Raw genomic sequence first — 12543 nt, forward strand, 5'->3', positions numbered from 1 at the left:
TGCCAGGAGGAGGGTCTCAGCCTGCTGCCTCTCAGTCTCAGCCAAGGCGGTCACTCCGGGGATATTTGGCAGTTACTGGAAAGTTCAGTTAGACTTTCCGGTGGCGATGCTTGATCCCGGGGAGGAGTTGCACAGCAAATTCCTGGTGGAGAATTAATCATTTTCTCTGTTGCCCATGACGGGAGCTCTTTCTCACGTCCTGCCCCTGGTTTCGCTTGTCCCAAGATTTCATTTGGAGGGCGGGACGTTCCCCCACAGCCTCCACCCCAGCCGGAGCCTGCAGTCAGGACCAATGAAAGCAAAGGACTTCATCCACCGGTGACTAAGAACTCCCAGTATTTAAGAGGTAGCAGGAATGGGCTGGGAAGTGCTTTTGCTCTCGTACACACGCGCACTCTCATCTAATTTGGGGAGCACAGACCGAAGACAGAGAGAAGGGGGACAGAAACCTCACAGGCTCCAGCCACCACCATGTGCTACGGCAAGTGTGCCCGATGCATCGGACATTCTCTGGTGTGCCTCGCCATCCTCTGCATTGTGGCTAATATTTTGCTTTATTTTCCCAACGGGGAGACAAAGTACGCCTCTGAGGACCACCTCAGTCGCTTCGTCTGGTTCTTTTCTGGCATCGCGGGAGGGGGCGTGCTGGTAAGTCCTTCAGATTATCACAAGCTCAGAAAATTCTGTTGATGGAAAGTGTTCATTATTGTCATAGGTTTCCTGCCACACATATTTCCAAGTCTAGTGATTTGTTTTGCTCCTTCTTTTGAAAACAGATTGCAAAAGATCGTGTTAGGCTTTTTTATTAATTTTGTTAGATGTTGTTTCACTACTCTTAGCTGAAAGCGAACTACTTTTTGTTAAACTCTCCCACTCTCCAGTTAGGAAACACACATTCAGTTAAACCAGGTTTGAGGGACCATGGAGTTTCTGGCCCTGGAGTGGGTAGTTGTTCAACATTTCCTCTGGGGAGCTGAGAGGGGTTGGCGGGTACTAAATCCACAGTTTTGGATCCAAATTCTCTGCTGTTTATTCTCAGGCATCTGTGACAGGGAAAAATAATGAATTCAGTACAGTGCTATTTAGAAAGAATGTGAGCTTTCTCCTGGGCGTGGTGTCTAGGAAAAATCCTACAGTTAGCAGATCAGTCTGAAGTTAATAGTGGAGCATGTTATTTTTTCCAAGGTCTGTTTTTATTGAAGTGGGAGGAATTTGCCTGCCAACCTGGGAGCTGAAAGTATTAGCTTCAGCCTCAGCCTGGAAAGAATGTGGGCAAACTGGAGTTTGTTGCTTCAAAATGCTGGGATTAAGTATTTTAAGTAGAAATTTTATGCAAGTGTTAATACCATACAGAATAATTTTTCTTAGTCAAGTAAAAGACACTAAAACATTTAAACCCAGCATACGAATTATGGCAAGGCAAATCTTCTTTGAGTTTAAGCATTATTATCATGCAGTCATTAATATAAATTAACATGATCATAATCTGTTAACATTACCCTTGAAGTTTCTTTTGACTTTAAAATGAGAATATTTCAAGACCCATTTATTTAAACAGGTTTATTGTTATGCTAAAACAGTACATTTGTATCTTCAAAGAAGTAGATCATATTTGTTATAAATAGCTTTCATATGTCCCACTTACAAAATAGTTTCAGTTATTCTATTAAGGATTTGTGAGTATCTATTATGTTTTTCTAGGGAAAGAAGTCAGCCTTCCAGACAGGGTTTAATGGTTCCAAAACAGAGTTTGTGTCTGGAACAGTTACGAATCTAGTGGAATAAGCACACTGGTTATATTTCACCCCTGCGTTCTGTAGTCCCGCTTGCTGAGTGCCCCCACCCCCTGGGGAAGGAACTCAGGTGCTCAGCATGCGCTGTGCGCACACCAGGCAGCTGAGCACCACCCCGGGCCCCTGCACAGGGCTTTGACACATCACGAGATCCAGCAGGTGTTCCATTTAGTTTGTTTCTCCTCCGGCTTTTTCATTCTTTGAGAACCTCCACCTGAGGCCCTTGACACCATCAGAAGTAAACACATTTTCCTAAAGGCTGCCGGGCCTGCCCCCAGGACCCCGGGAGGAGCGTGACTTTGGTTTGCTTCCCGAGCAGATTCTCCTGCCGGCGTTCGTCTTCATCGGGCTGGAAGAGGAGGACTGCTGCGGTTGCTGCGGCCACCAGAACTGCGGCAAGAGATGCGCGGTAGGTCCTCCGCTGGGGGCGAGGCCCGGCCGCCCTGGCCGCCCTCTGTCCCGCAGGCTGACCGCGCCCTCTCTCTTCCCTAGCTGCTCTCCTCGGTCCTGGCCGCCCTCATCGGAATCGCAGGGTCTGGCTACTGCGTCATCGTGGCCGCTCTGGGCCTCGCGGAAGGACCCCTGTGTCGTGATCATCTCAACCAGTGGAACTACACCTTTGCCAGCACCGAGGGCCAGTACGTAATGGTTCTATTCGCGACGACCTGTTTTGACCCACCGCCCCATGGCACGAAGGGGTCATTCACCCATCCACCTGGCCAGCCTTGATTCACACTGACACAGGCGCACTTCAGGGACTGGTGGCCAGGGTGGACAGCCATGCCTGACCCGGACACATCCCACGCGCTCTTTAATAGATTCCTGGATTCTGTCCTCGTAAGCCCTTTGAAGTTACTTCCATTATTAATCTTATTTTACAGATGAGAAAAACGAGGCCGAGAGAGACGGATAACTGACCCAAGGCGACAGGGCTAAAAAGTGGTAGTCAGTATTTGAACCTGGGTAGTCCAGCTGTAGGGTTTGTGCTCACACAGATCCTGTGCTATTCCAGAATACTCAGCCAATTAAATGTGATACTTGGCTATTTTATAAGACAATGTCGCCGTATCCTCATATAATAGAATGGCAACTATAGGACATTAACAAAAACCCAGGACAGATCCTGCACCCACACCCATATCCACACATTCTCAGACACAAGATCGGAACTATGTATGATGTACCCTTTATTTAAAATTATGAGGCTGTATAAAAAGGTCTTATTTATAACTTTAAAACCAGAATAATTTTAGAGCTCACATTATTTTACATTGTCCTTTACTTTTGATCATTTATGGAGAAAGAAAGAGAAACAGGAAACTGAGGTATGTAGTAATGAATGAGTCCCCTAGTTCTCTGAACAGGATTTGATTCTGAGTCAATCTTTTCCTGACTCAGCTTCTTAAAGGTGAATTTGGAAAGTTTTGGTTTTGAACTTTGGGAATGCAAATAGTATTAATGAATTTGAATTGCCCTTTTATCTGCAAGAGTATTGTCCTCCATGAATTGTACAGCATTTGGTGATGCTATGGGTACATCTATGTATGTGTATATACCCACCCCTGTGAGATCATGAACTTAGAATTAGTTATACTTCCTCTCTGAGAACAGGAAAAAGTGAACTGACCTTTCTGCATCTCAGTTCCTCCATCTGTAAAATAAAACCAGTTGCAGTTGGTATGAGAATTAATGAGATAATACACATGCAGTTCTCTCACAGAGGCTGACACGCTGTGAGCACCTTCTCTGTGAGCTGTTCACCTAGCTTACAACCAACATGACACAATGGTAGCCTCTGAAGGAAAATTGGCACTTACAGGAGTTCTAAATTTTAGTTTCAAAATGGTCATTGATGTGATTCATCTTTGTTCAGAACATCCCGAATGTACTGTTAGAAGACGATCGCTCATGTCTGTGTAAACATACAAAACTACAGCATGAAACACCCTCTAAAAACCTTGTGATTTACGCAGTTGGAATGCAGGGAGAGGTGGGAGTATTTTATAGTTGTTTGTGTGCTGCTCTCGTTATCCGCCCTAGTTCTGCAAGGAGCTCTTCTGTGTCACTCCTCTTCTGAGCCCTTCCAGGGACTTCCATATGGTAGGAACTAACAGTCCCACACCACTGATTGGTTTCCCAGTAGCCGATTGGAGCCAAGGAATTTTTGATGTTGTGACCTGAAAATTTTTAATTTTTTTTTTTTTGCTCCACTGATGTAGAAAGGCAGAGCTAGGACAGAATTTTGTTTTAAAAACCAGCAAATTGAATCTCTGATTGGCTTAATGGACTGTTCCAAAGTTAGGTCTCAAGTTTCAAGCTCCTTTGTTCTGCTGTGGCAGGAAGAAGTGATAAGGAAAGAATTGTACCAGACTTCTTTGTGGAGTTAAGTCAATTCTTGATTTTCCCACATGATTGAATCCTACTTCATCAAGACTCCAAATGTTCTATGATCTAGCAAAGGCTGAAATTCTGGGAAAGTAATCAGAGCTGTAGTTTAGTTTTTTGTTTCACTTTGTTTTGTTTTTCAGACAGGAAGAATATTCAGGTACATAGATAATGCCTGAAATCATATCATATATATATAATTTTCAGGTACATAGATAATGCCTGAAATCATATATATATCAGGTTTGCTGACTTTTCGCAAAGTCACTTCAGGTGGTTATTTATCGCTGAACTACTTTAAAAATGTGTTTGGTACCTACTATGTATCAGATACTGTTCTGGCAGCTAGGTATACAGAGCTGAATAGGTCTGATTCCTACCTTCATGGAGCTCAGCCTTGTTGAATAAGTACATCCTTAGGTGCTCTTCCAGGACTAGGTTAGTTGCCCTTCCTCTCTGGCCTTAGAGTTACCCAGTCAATGCACTTGGCCCTGAGATTGCCAGTACTTGTCTCTTCCCCTAGACACTGGGTTCTTAGAGGACAGAGCCCATGATAAGTTCCCCATCATAGCCCCACATCTGGCTTGGTGTGCAATTTTAACGGGTGCTCCACTGTTCTTAATGCTGTGAGTGCAGTGTGCTATGTGGCCTAGGTGTGTGGGCACAGCATCATGAGACTGAAGGCGAGGCTTCAGATTGGTCAGATTTAATACCTGTGTTTCCTGTTGAAAATTAACTTATTCCTTAAAAGTAAAAAAATATAGGCTAGGATTGTAGCTCAGTGGTAGAGTGCGTGCCTAGCATGTGTAAGGCATTGGGTTTGATTCTCAGCACCTCATATAAATAAATAAATAAAATAAAGGTCCATCAACAACTAAAAAAATACTTTAAAAAATGGATCTTTACCTTTGGGGGAAAAAAAAGCAAAAACTAATTTTGTTTACAATGTCTCAGTTGAAAACTCTATCATGTTAAACTTTCAAACTTTGCAGAATTTGGATAATTTTCAGAAGGAAAAAATTGTATTTTAATGAAATGACCTAAATTAATATCTTAAAATTCCAAATAACTAATGTAAAGAAATTATACTGTCAATATTAACTTAATATTGATATTTTACATTACTAAACCTGATAACTCAATAACTAAGTAAATATTAATTCAACTGCCTTTTATAGAGATAGCAATTAAGCAATGATACATTGAAAAGCTGAGTAAAAAATAATTCTCTGTAATTCTACTACCTTAATATGAGAATTGTTTTCATTTTTCTACATCTGCTGCTAGTTCATATCCATACACATACAGGGATTTTACTTAGCACTAAGCATGGCGTAGATACAGTTTTGCATTTTTGTTTGTGTTTCCAAGAATTCATGTCTGTTAGAGAATATAAACATCATTATAAAGTGTGGATTTCTAACCACCATCAAAAAAGTCACTCATGAGCCATCCCATTAGGTGTGGCCCCACGTGAGAGCTTCTCCTCTTGCCCACAGGTACCTCCTGGACACCTCCACCTGGTCCCAGTGCAAGGAGCCCAAGCACATTGTAGAGTGGAATGTAACTCTCTTCTCTATCCTCTTGGCTCTTGGTGGAATTGAATTCGTCCTGTGTCTCATTCAAGTAATAAACGGAGTGCTTGGAGGCATCTGTGGGTATTGCTGCTCCCGCCAACAGGTAAGAACCCCTGTGAATATGTCCTGTCCTGGGTCCAGTGTCTTCAGTTCCCATCATGCACCGTTCTCTCTCATCAAAGAGTAAAGGCAAAGCCAACTCTGCTCAGCCTACTGGCACTTGTTCTCACTGTCTCTGTGGCAATGCACCCAGGACATTCAGCTTTGCTCTCAACCCCAGTCTTTCTTGACCCTCGTGGTCTCTGGGTCATCTTGGATCTCTGCAGTCGGCTCCAGGGGCATAGGAGCACGCAGTCCATAGACACAGTGCCCACTTTAGGGTCACATCCATTGCCCCCTTTACTTACCCTGCTCTGTTTACACAGACACAGAAGAGATGTCTGAGCTACCCTCTCTTTGCTTGCTCTCATGTTCCCAACTGCTACACATAAGGAAGAGCCCATATTCATTACTCAAACCATGTTTCAGATGAAACTATGATTCAGAGATCAAGTCACATGTCTGAGATGACCTAGTCAGGAAGCAACAGGCTTCAATTCCTTGGTCATTTTGTACCACAATGCTTGCTCTTAACCTGGTACTACACTCGCTGCCCTGTTGGATTTTATACCATTCCTTCCTAATAAGGAGTCACAAATGCACCTAAGCTGCTGAGTACTAGCAGCCTTTGTAAAGCAACTCTGAAACACCTTTCCCCATGAAAGAACACCAGGAAGCACTTGTTTCCTGAGGATATGATTTAGGAGAGAACTATGCATTTCTTTGAAGCAGGGAAAGTTCTTGTTTCTCTATTCTCCTGAAAGATATATACCATTGAATTGATGGAAGTCAAGTCTCCGTCCAGTTCTGGGACGGAGTTCCTTTTATGTCTTATTCTGCGAAATGAGATTGGTTAAACTGATACTTATTTCATGTATATTTTCCAAAGCATTCACTTCTGTTTCTGTTCTCTTAGCTTTCTTTTAAAATAAGACAAAAACCTAACAGAAACTAAAAGTCCCTTGCAATCATGAAAAACTTGGTTGTAAATAAATGGAAACTTTCTATAATTTTTGAAGGGAAGTTAAAATAAAAATCTAGATTTCCTTATCAGGCTAGCACAGTGGGATTAAAAATTTCTTTGAGATCCTGCCAAATTTCCAGGAAAACAACCAAGTGGGAACCCTTTGGGGTGGGGCTGTTTTCAGGCCACAGGGTTGGGGGCTGCAGAGAAGAATCCTCTTGGGACTTCTGCCTGGATCTATCTTTAGCCTTGAATTTCACAGAGAAGCAGAGTTTAAAGTCAGTGAGTCCTGACACTGAGGACAGGCATAAGAAATCAGTCAGTGGTCGATTTGGCAGGAAGTGATTATTTCTCCTGAGCTAAGCAAGACACTGGGTTCCCATCCTGCACTGTAAGAGTGGCTGCTCCCCAGACATTGCGGAAGATCCCTTAGCTTGTTATTAGACAGAAGACACTATCAAAGGACCAGTCTTTGGTGTAGGATAGTGGGTCCCTAACTTGGTAGCGTAATTTGAAAGTTTACTCACACTGAATTTCCAGTGGGAAACTCCTGTGACATTATCTTCTAAATCCCCAAGATGAGAACCCCGGGCAGACACACTCAAAGACATGGAAACCGGTGGGTTCCATGAGCACTTCTGCAGCTTGACTGGGGAAGACAATGGGTCCTGTTTGTTTAGGAAACGTGGGCATTGTCTACACCCTAACAGTAGTGGGCCAAAGCTCTGCTGAAGTTCAGGTCATTGTTGCTCAAATGGGAATGTAAAGGAGGGAACTGCCATTGTTCATTATGCTGATCATAGCCTAATGCGTATTACATTTTTCTTTACAGCAATATGACTGCTGAAGGATCACCCGAGACAAACCCCAGGCTTCCTCTGTCTCATTGTAATTTATGTGTTTTACTTGTATTATTGTAAAGCTTGTACTAGTGTATCATACTCTGCAATCTCTACTTTTGTAAAGGTGTATGAAGACTGGCATCTTTACATGATGTCAGTGTTTGAACTTAAACTTTTTTTTAATGAGGAAACAAGTCCAGAGGAAACTTACAGACTGAGTGACAGTCCTCAGCATATCTGAGGTCAAACCTGTAATGCTTAGGATGAAAATCACATTACAAGCACGTGTGTGTGTGTGTGTGTGTGTGTGTGTGTGTGTGTAAAGAAAGATGTCTAGATTTTTTTAAGATGAAGAAGAAACCCAACAACCTGAAAAGATGTATTTTTTCACTGTTCATATGGTGTTTCCCATTCCTACGCCCAAATCTCTCCTAAGAGGCCTTTTGAACTGCTTTCTGTTCCATGGGAACAGTACTGGCCCAATCCAAGAGCCCATCAGGAACACCGCAACCCAACGAGTAAGCCAACCCATGTGGCACTACTGGTTCTGTGAGGGCCTCCGGATCCTAAGCTTTTCTGACGTGTGGAAAAGCTTCTGTCTTTTAAAGACAAGTACTGGGGATTCTGTGTTTAAAGAGAGAAAGGCCGAGATAATAGGACAAGAAGAAAGATGGGAAACGGAATAAAGCAGCTTGACCCACATCACGGGAGACGGGAGAGGGAGCGCTGGCTGAGAGCCACAGGAAGTACTCCCCAAGCCCCTGACGAAATAAAGTATTCGCTACCATTTTGCTGTTGCTGCTTCATGTCGTGGTTCCTTAAAGTTCCTCCTTTCTTCTTCCTGTTTTTTGTTTCTGTTATAGGGCTGGGGCCTTCTGGGAAACTGAGGCAGCATGGAGACTCCCCCCAAACACCAGTCAAACCCCAATTCTTGAGATCAAGTCAAAAGAGATTTCAGACACATCACTCAGAGTAATGGGCATGAGTTGACTGAAGGGCTAGTAGGAAAGGGAAGGGGGACACTCTTCAAGGGAGAGAGAGGGTCCTCTCAGAGAGGAGAGGGACAGCGTGCCTGCCTGCACTCCAGTTTTACTGTGGATCCCAGAGAAGTTTCCAGAGTCCCACCCAGGTCACCTCTTGACTTTTGACTGGTGGCAGGATGACATCTGACTTTCAAGTACCCATTGCCATGACAACTCTAGGTCACTCGTGTTCTAATTGGATTCTTAACTATAAACCCTTACAGAGTTTCTGGTTGGGAGGAATTAGCCTTTTTCCCTAAGTTCCAGGATCTGGTCTGTGAAAACAGTCACCAAAATCTTCCCCCTTCAGGGTAACGTGGGCTCCTCTTCTTAGCATGGTCTCAGGCCTGCCCTTCTGCAGTTAATAGGTAGTTTGCTGAGGAATGTGACACGTCCGGTCCATTTAAGCCAGGCAGGGTTGCAGGTATATTGCTTTGTGGACAAGACAGCGCGCGGGGATCAGCACGATGCCCAGTTTATAGAATTATTCCCCTAACCTGCGTTCCCACCACTCACCCCCCGTCAGTTTCCACTTTGCAGGTCGCAGGGTCCCTGTTGCTAAGGCATCCTGCCCTCTGGTGTCCCAATCTATGTGCTGTCCTTGTCCTCTCTTCTGCCTTCCTCTACCACCTGTAAATTGTCATCTCTGAGTCATCCTTGAGGTCACCACCCCAGTGAGATGACTTTCTTTTCTCCAGAGGCTCCAGGCCTCGGACTCCTGAGGAGGGTAACAGACATTTTCTTTGTTCCTGTACAGAGTTAGTTCTTCTGAATTGACAGAGTCCGCTGGCCTGTCTCCTGGAATGGTGTGCTTTTGGTGTCCACTGTCCTGGGCAGCAGACAACTGGTTAATAGAGAGCTTCTCTGGCTGTTCAACTGCTGGTTCCTCCTGCCAGAGATGTGACCCTGGGGCTCCTGACAGAGGCTTCCAACCTGATGTGCTAGGGTCCCTCTGGCAATCTGGTGAAGCCTACAGACCTTCCCTAAGAATAATGTTCACAAATACATAAAGCACATACGGTTACAAAGCAAACCAACAGATGGGGATATTCTATCAAAACGTTTTTGAATAATGATTCTGTAGTTGTCCTGACAACTCTGTCACTTCACCTTTGTAGACAGAACAGTGACAGGGTGTGCCTCAGATGCTGTCTAATGAGTTCATCTAAGAACACACTGTGCTTTTGAAATGCAATTGGGATTAAAAGGATAATTTGAAATACCAGCAGGATGGTATGATATGAAAACATTTTTTCCAAGAAAACATAAAATACACACATACATTTTACCCTATAGATCATAGTGTGATCAGTATTGCTGATACTACTGTGGTTTGTTGCATAAAATCATGATCAATAGAAACACCTAAATCTGGTTATAGGTAGGAACAATGAATGACATTCTTTTTCTATTCAGGTTTTATTCCTCACCCTCAGCAAGGTATCTGTGGGTGGGTTCCCAGAGAGCTCTGTTCTGCAATAGAGAATCCCAAAAGGAAGAAAAAAGGCATAGAACCAGTTTTGAGGACCGTTTTTACCTAAATCTATCCTTAAAGGAAATGGAAATAATACTTATTTAACTATCATGGTAATAATGGCAACTCTTTATTGAATTCCTTCAATGGGTCAGTTATTGTAACTAGTTTTTACATATTTTATTTTGCTAAAATCTCTACAACCTAGGAGGTGGATTTTGTCTCCATTTCACAGGGCAAATACATTACTGACATAAAATCCTGAGACTAAAGACTTGGCAAGACTGCATCTTTAGCCAATGAAAAAACTGGTTTGCATCTGAGTTGGTCTAACCATAGACCTGTGCCCTTCCTACCTTCCCCTCTACCTCCTCCACGTCCTCTGCCACCCCCACCCATGAGTAGGGTTCTTCTCATGATCCAGTACCGAAACTAGCTGCTCCACCCACCTACTAGGGCCTGTGACAGGCCCCTCGGCCCCTGGGACTCTTCATCACCCTATCTCAGAGCCTGTGACGCACAGTTTCCCCTGGTTTGTAAATTGTTTAATAGTAGACATTGCATTGCCCAGAGGAAAGAGTTTGCACAAGTTACCATGTAGCCTTGTAAAGTTCTGTTTATAGCCTATATCCTGGTCTGAAATATTCTAGATCTCTGGCTGAAAACTCCCTCCGGGATTGTTGTGAAACAGCTCACCATTAAGCAGCAACATAAAATCAATACAAATCTGTAGTATCTAAATCATTTCAATAGCACTCTCGGCCTCTGATTGTCTATTCGCCATAGTTACCAAATTTACAGATAACCACCGGCATGAAGGAAATCTCTTGAAATCTAAGAAAACCAATGGAACATTACCTTCATTGCCATTTGAATTTCTTCTCTGCGGGTGAGGTCTCCTGAATTCTGTTTCCTCTGATTATATTTCCTCTGATTATTTTTACCCATGGTGGGAACAGTTGTGGAATTTGGTGTAACTTTTCAGAATAGCAATTTGGTGCTATGTATCAATAATCTACAAAGTCCATACATCAGTTTTAACCCGGTGTTTTTATTTTTAGAAGTTCAAGAGAATCATCAAGGATGATTCCAGTAGTTCAGCTTCTAGGATAATTATGGGCGTATTGTTTTTAATACCAAGAAAAATGACCAAAATGTCTGACAGGAATTGTTTTGATAAAAGGTAGTCAGTACAATGGAAGGACACAGGGCTATCGAATGGGGGTAAATAACAGAGACCACACCTTCCTTGAAAGATAAGGCTTTTAAATAGAGAGAAGAAGGGATCCCTGTGTATATGCATATTTGTATGTATACACTGGATATATAGGAAAGAGTAATTTGAGCAGATTCTAGGTGATTTTTATCTTGATTCTCACCTGTGTTTTCTGAAGTTTACATAGCAAAGGCATAGTACTTTTGTAAAGAAAACAAAAATGAGAAAAGATGCAGGCCCCAGATCGTTCAGGAAGCAGTCCACAGTCTTTAGAGACACTCCCAGGTGTGTGAGAAACTAATGTTCTCTGCTCTCGAAGATTCATCCTGCAGGACACTGGAGGGCTACATTTGCAATTAGGTGGAGCGATGGGCAGGAACCAGGTGTCCCCCAGGCTGACAGTATTCTGGGGTCCACACTTCCATCAGGGTTTGGGAAAAGTCAGTGAGTGACTTCTACTTAGATCTTTACCTAGTGCCTTGGCCTTTTATCAGGGCTTTTGGTAGCACAGCCTGAATTTTCCTGGTTGTCATCTTCTGAGGTGAGAGGAGAGTTTAAGTAAAAATACAGGATTTGGTCCGGTTTCTTTAGGGAAAAGACCCCATGTGCCTTCACATGGAGAGAAACTGAGTCTCCCACCCTATGCAGGTACAAATTGCTCCGTCTCTTTCAACATTTAGTCTTGTGTATGAGTTTTTGGTCAGTTTAGATACTTATTTGAATTGCTGCAGTTAAAGAAAACTGCTAGGTTTTTCTGGAGCTGAAGTTCAGGTTTACTTCCCTGAAATCAATCTCCCTTTCCCCACTGCCTGTGCCTCCTGGCCACCCAAACACTTTCCTAGTATTCAGCAATTAAAAAGAACAAATTACTAAATTACTGCTACCTGAGACAACTTGGATGAACTTTACAAATTCTGAGGGCGCAAACCACCTCTCCACACCACCCCCAATTTGTGAGGACAGTTCTGGATGTGACCTCAACTAGGTCAGCTAAATCCTCAGAACACAGAGATGCTCCTTTAGGTCACACTCGCACGCTGCTTTCATACGGGAGCCCTGCTAATTCCCCAGCATGCTCTTTGAAGGCATCTGCCTTCGCTAGGTGATCCTGCAGCTGGAAGGTTCTGGCAAACCTTCCTCTTGCTCTAGCCACTCCCCTCTCTGTTACCTG

The 12543-nt window shown here is 43.4% G+C and overlaps 1 protein-coding gene across 1 annotated transcript; it reads left to right on the plus strand.

Moving 5' to 3' along the window:
* The first annotated feature begins 353 nt into the window (after positions 1–353).
* Tm4sf1 (transmembrane 4 L six family member 1) lies at positions 354–7973 on the plus strand. Its single transcript, XM_047565100.1, has 5 exons — positions 354–648; positions 2113–2202; positions 2286–2431; positions 5678–5858; positions 7651–7973. Exons 1-5 carry the CDS (start codon positions 472–474, stop codon positions 7663–7665), a joined length of 609 nt encoding a protein of 202 aa, XP_047421056.1. The 5' UTR covers positions 354–471; the 3' UTR covers positions 7666–7973.
* The last annotated feature ends 4570 nt before the right edge of the window (positions 7974–12543 follow it).

The sequence above is a fragment of the Sciurus carolinensis genome, chromosome 9, assembly GCF_902686445.1.
Source record: "Sciurus carolinensis chromosome 9, mSciCar1.2, whole genome shotgun sequence".
NCBI classification, from domain to species: Eukaryota; Metazoa; Chordata; class Mammalia; order Rodentia; family Sciuridae; genus Sciurus; species Sciurus carolinensis.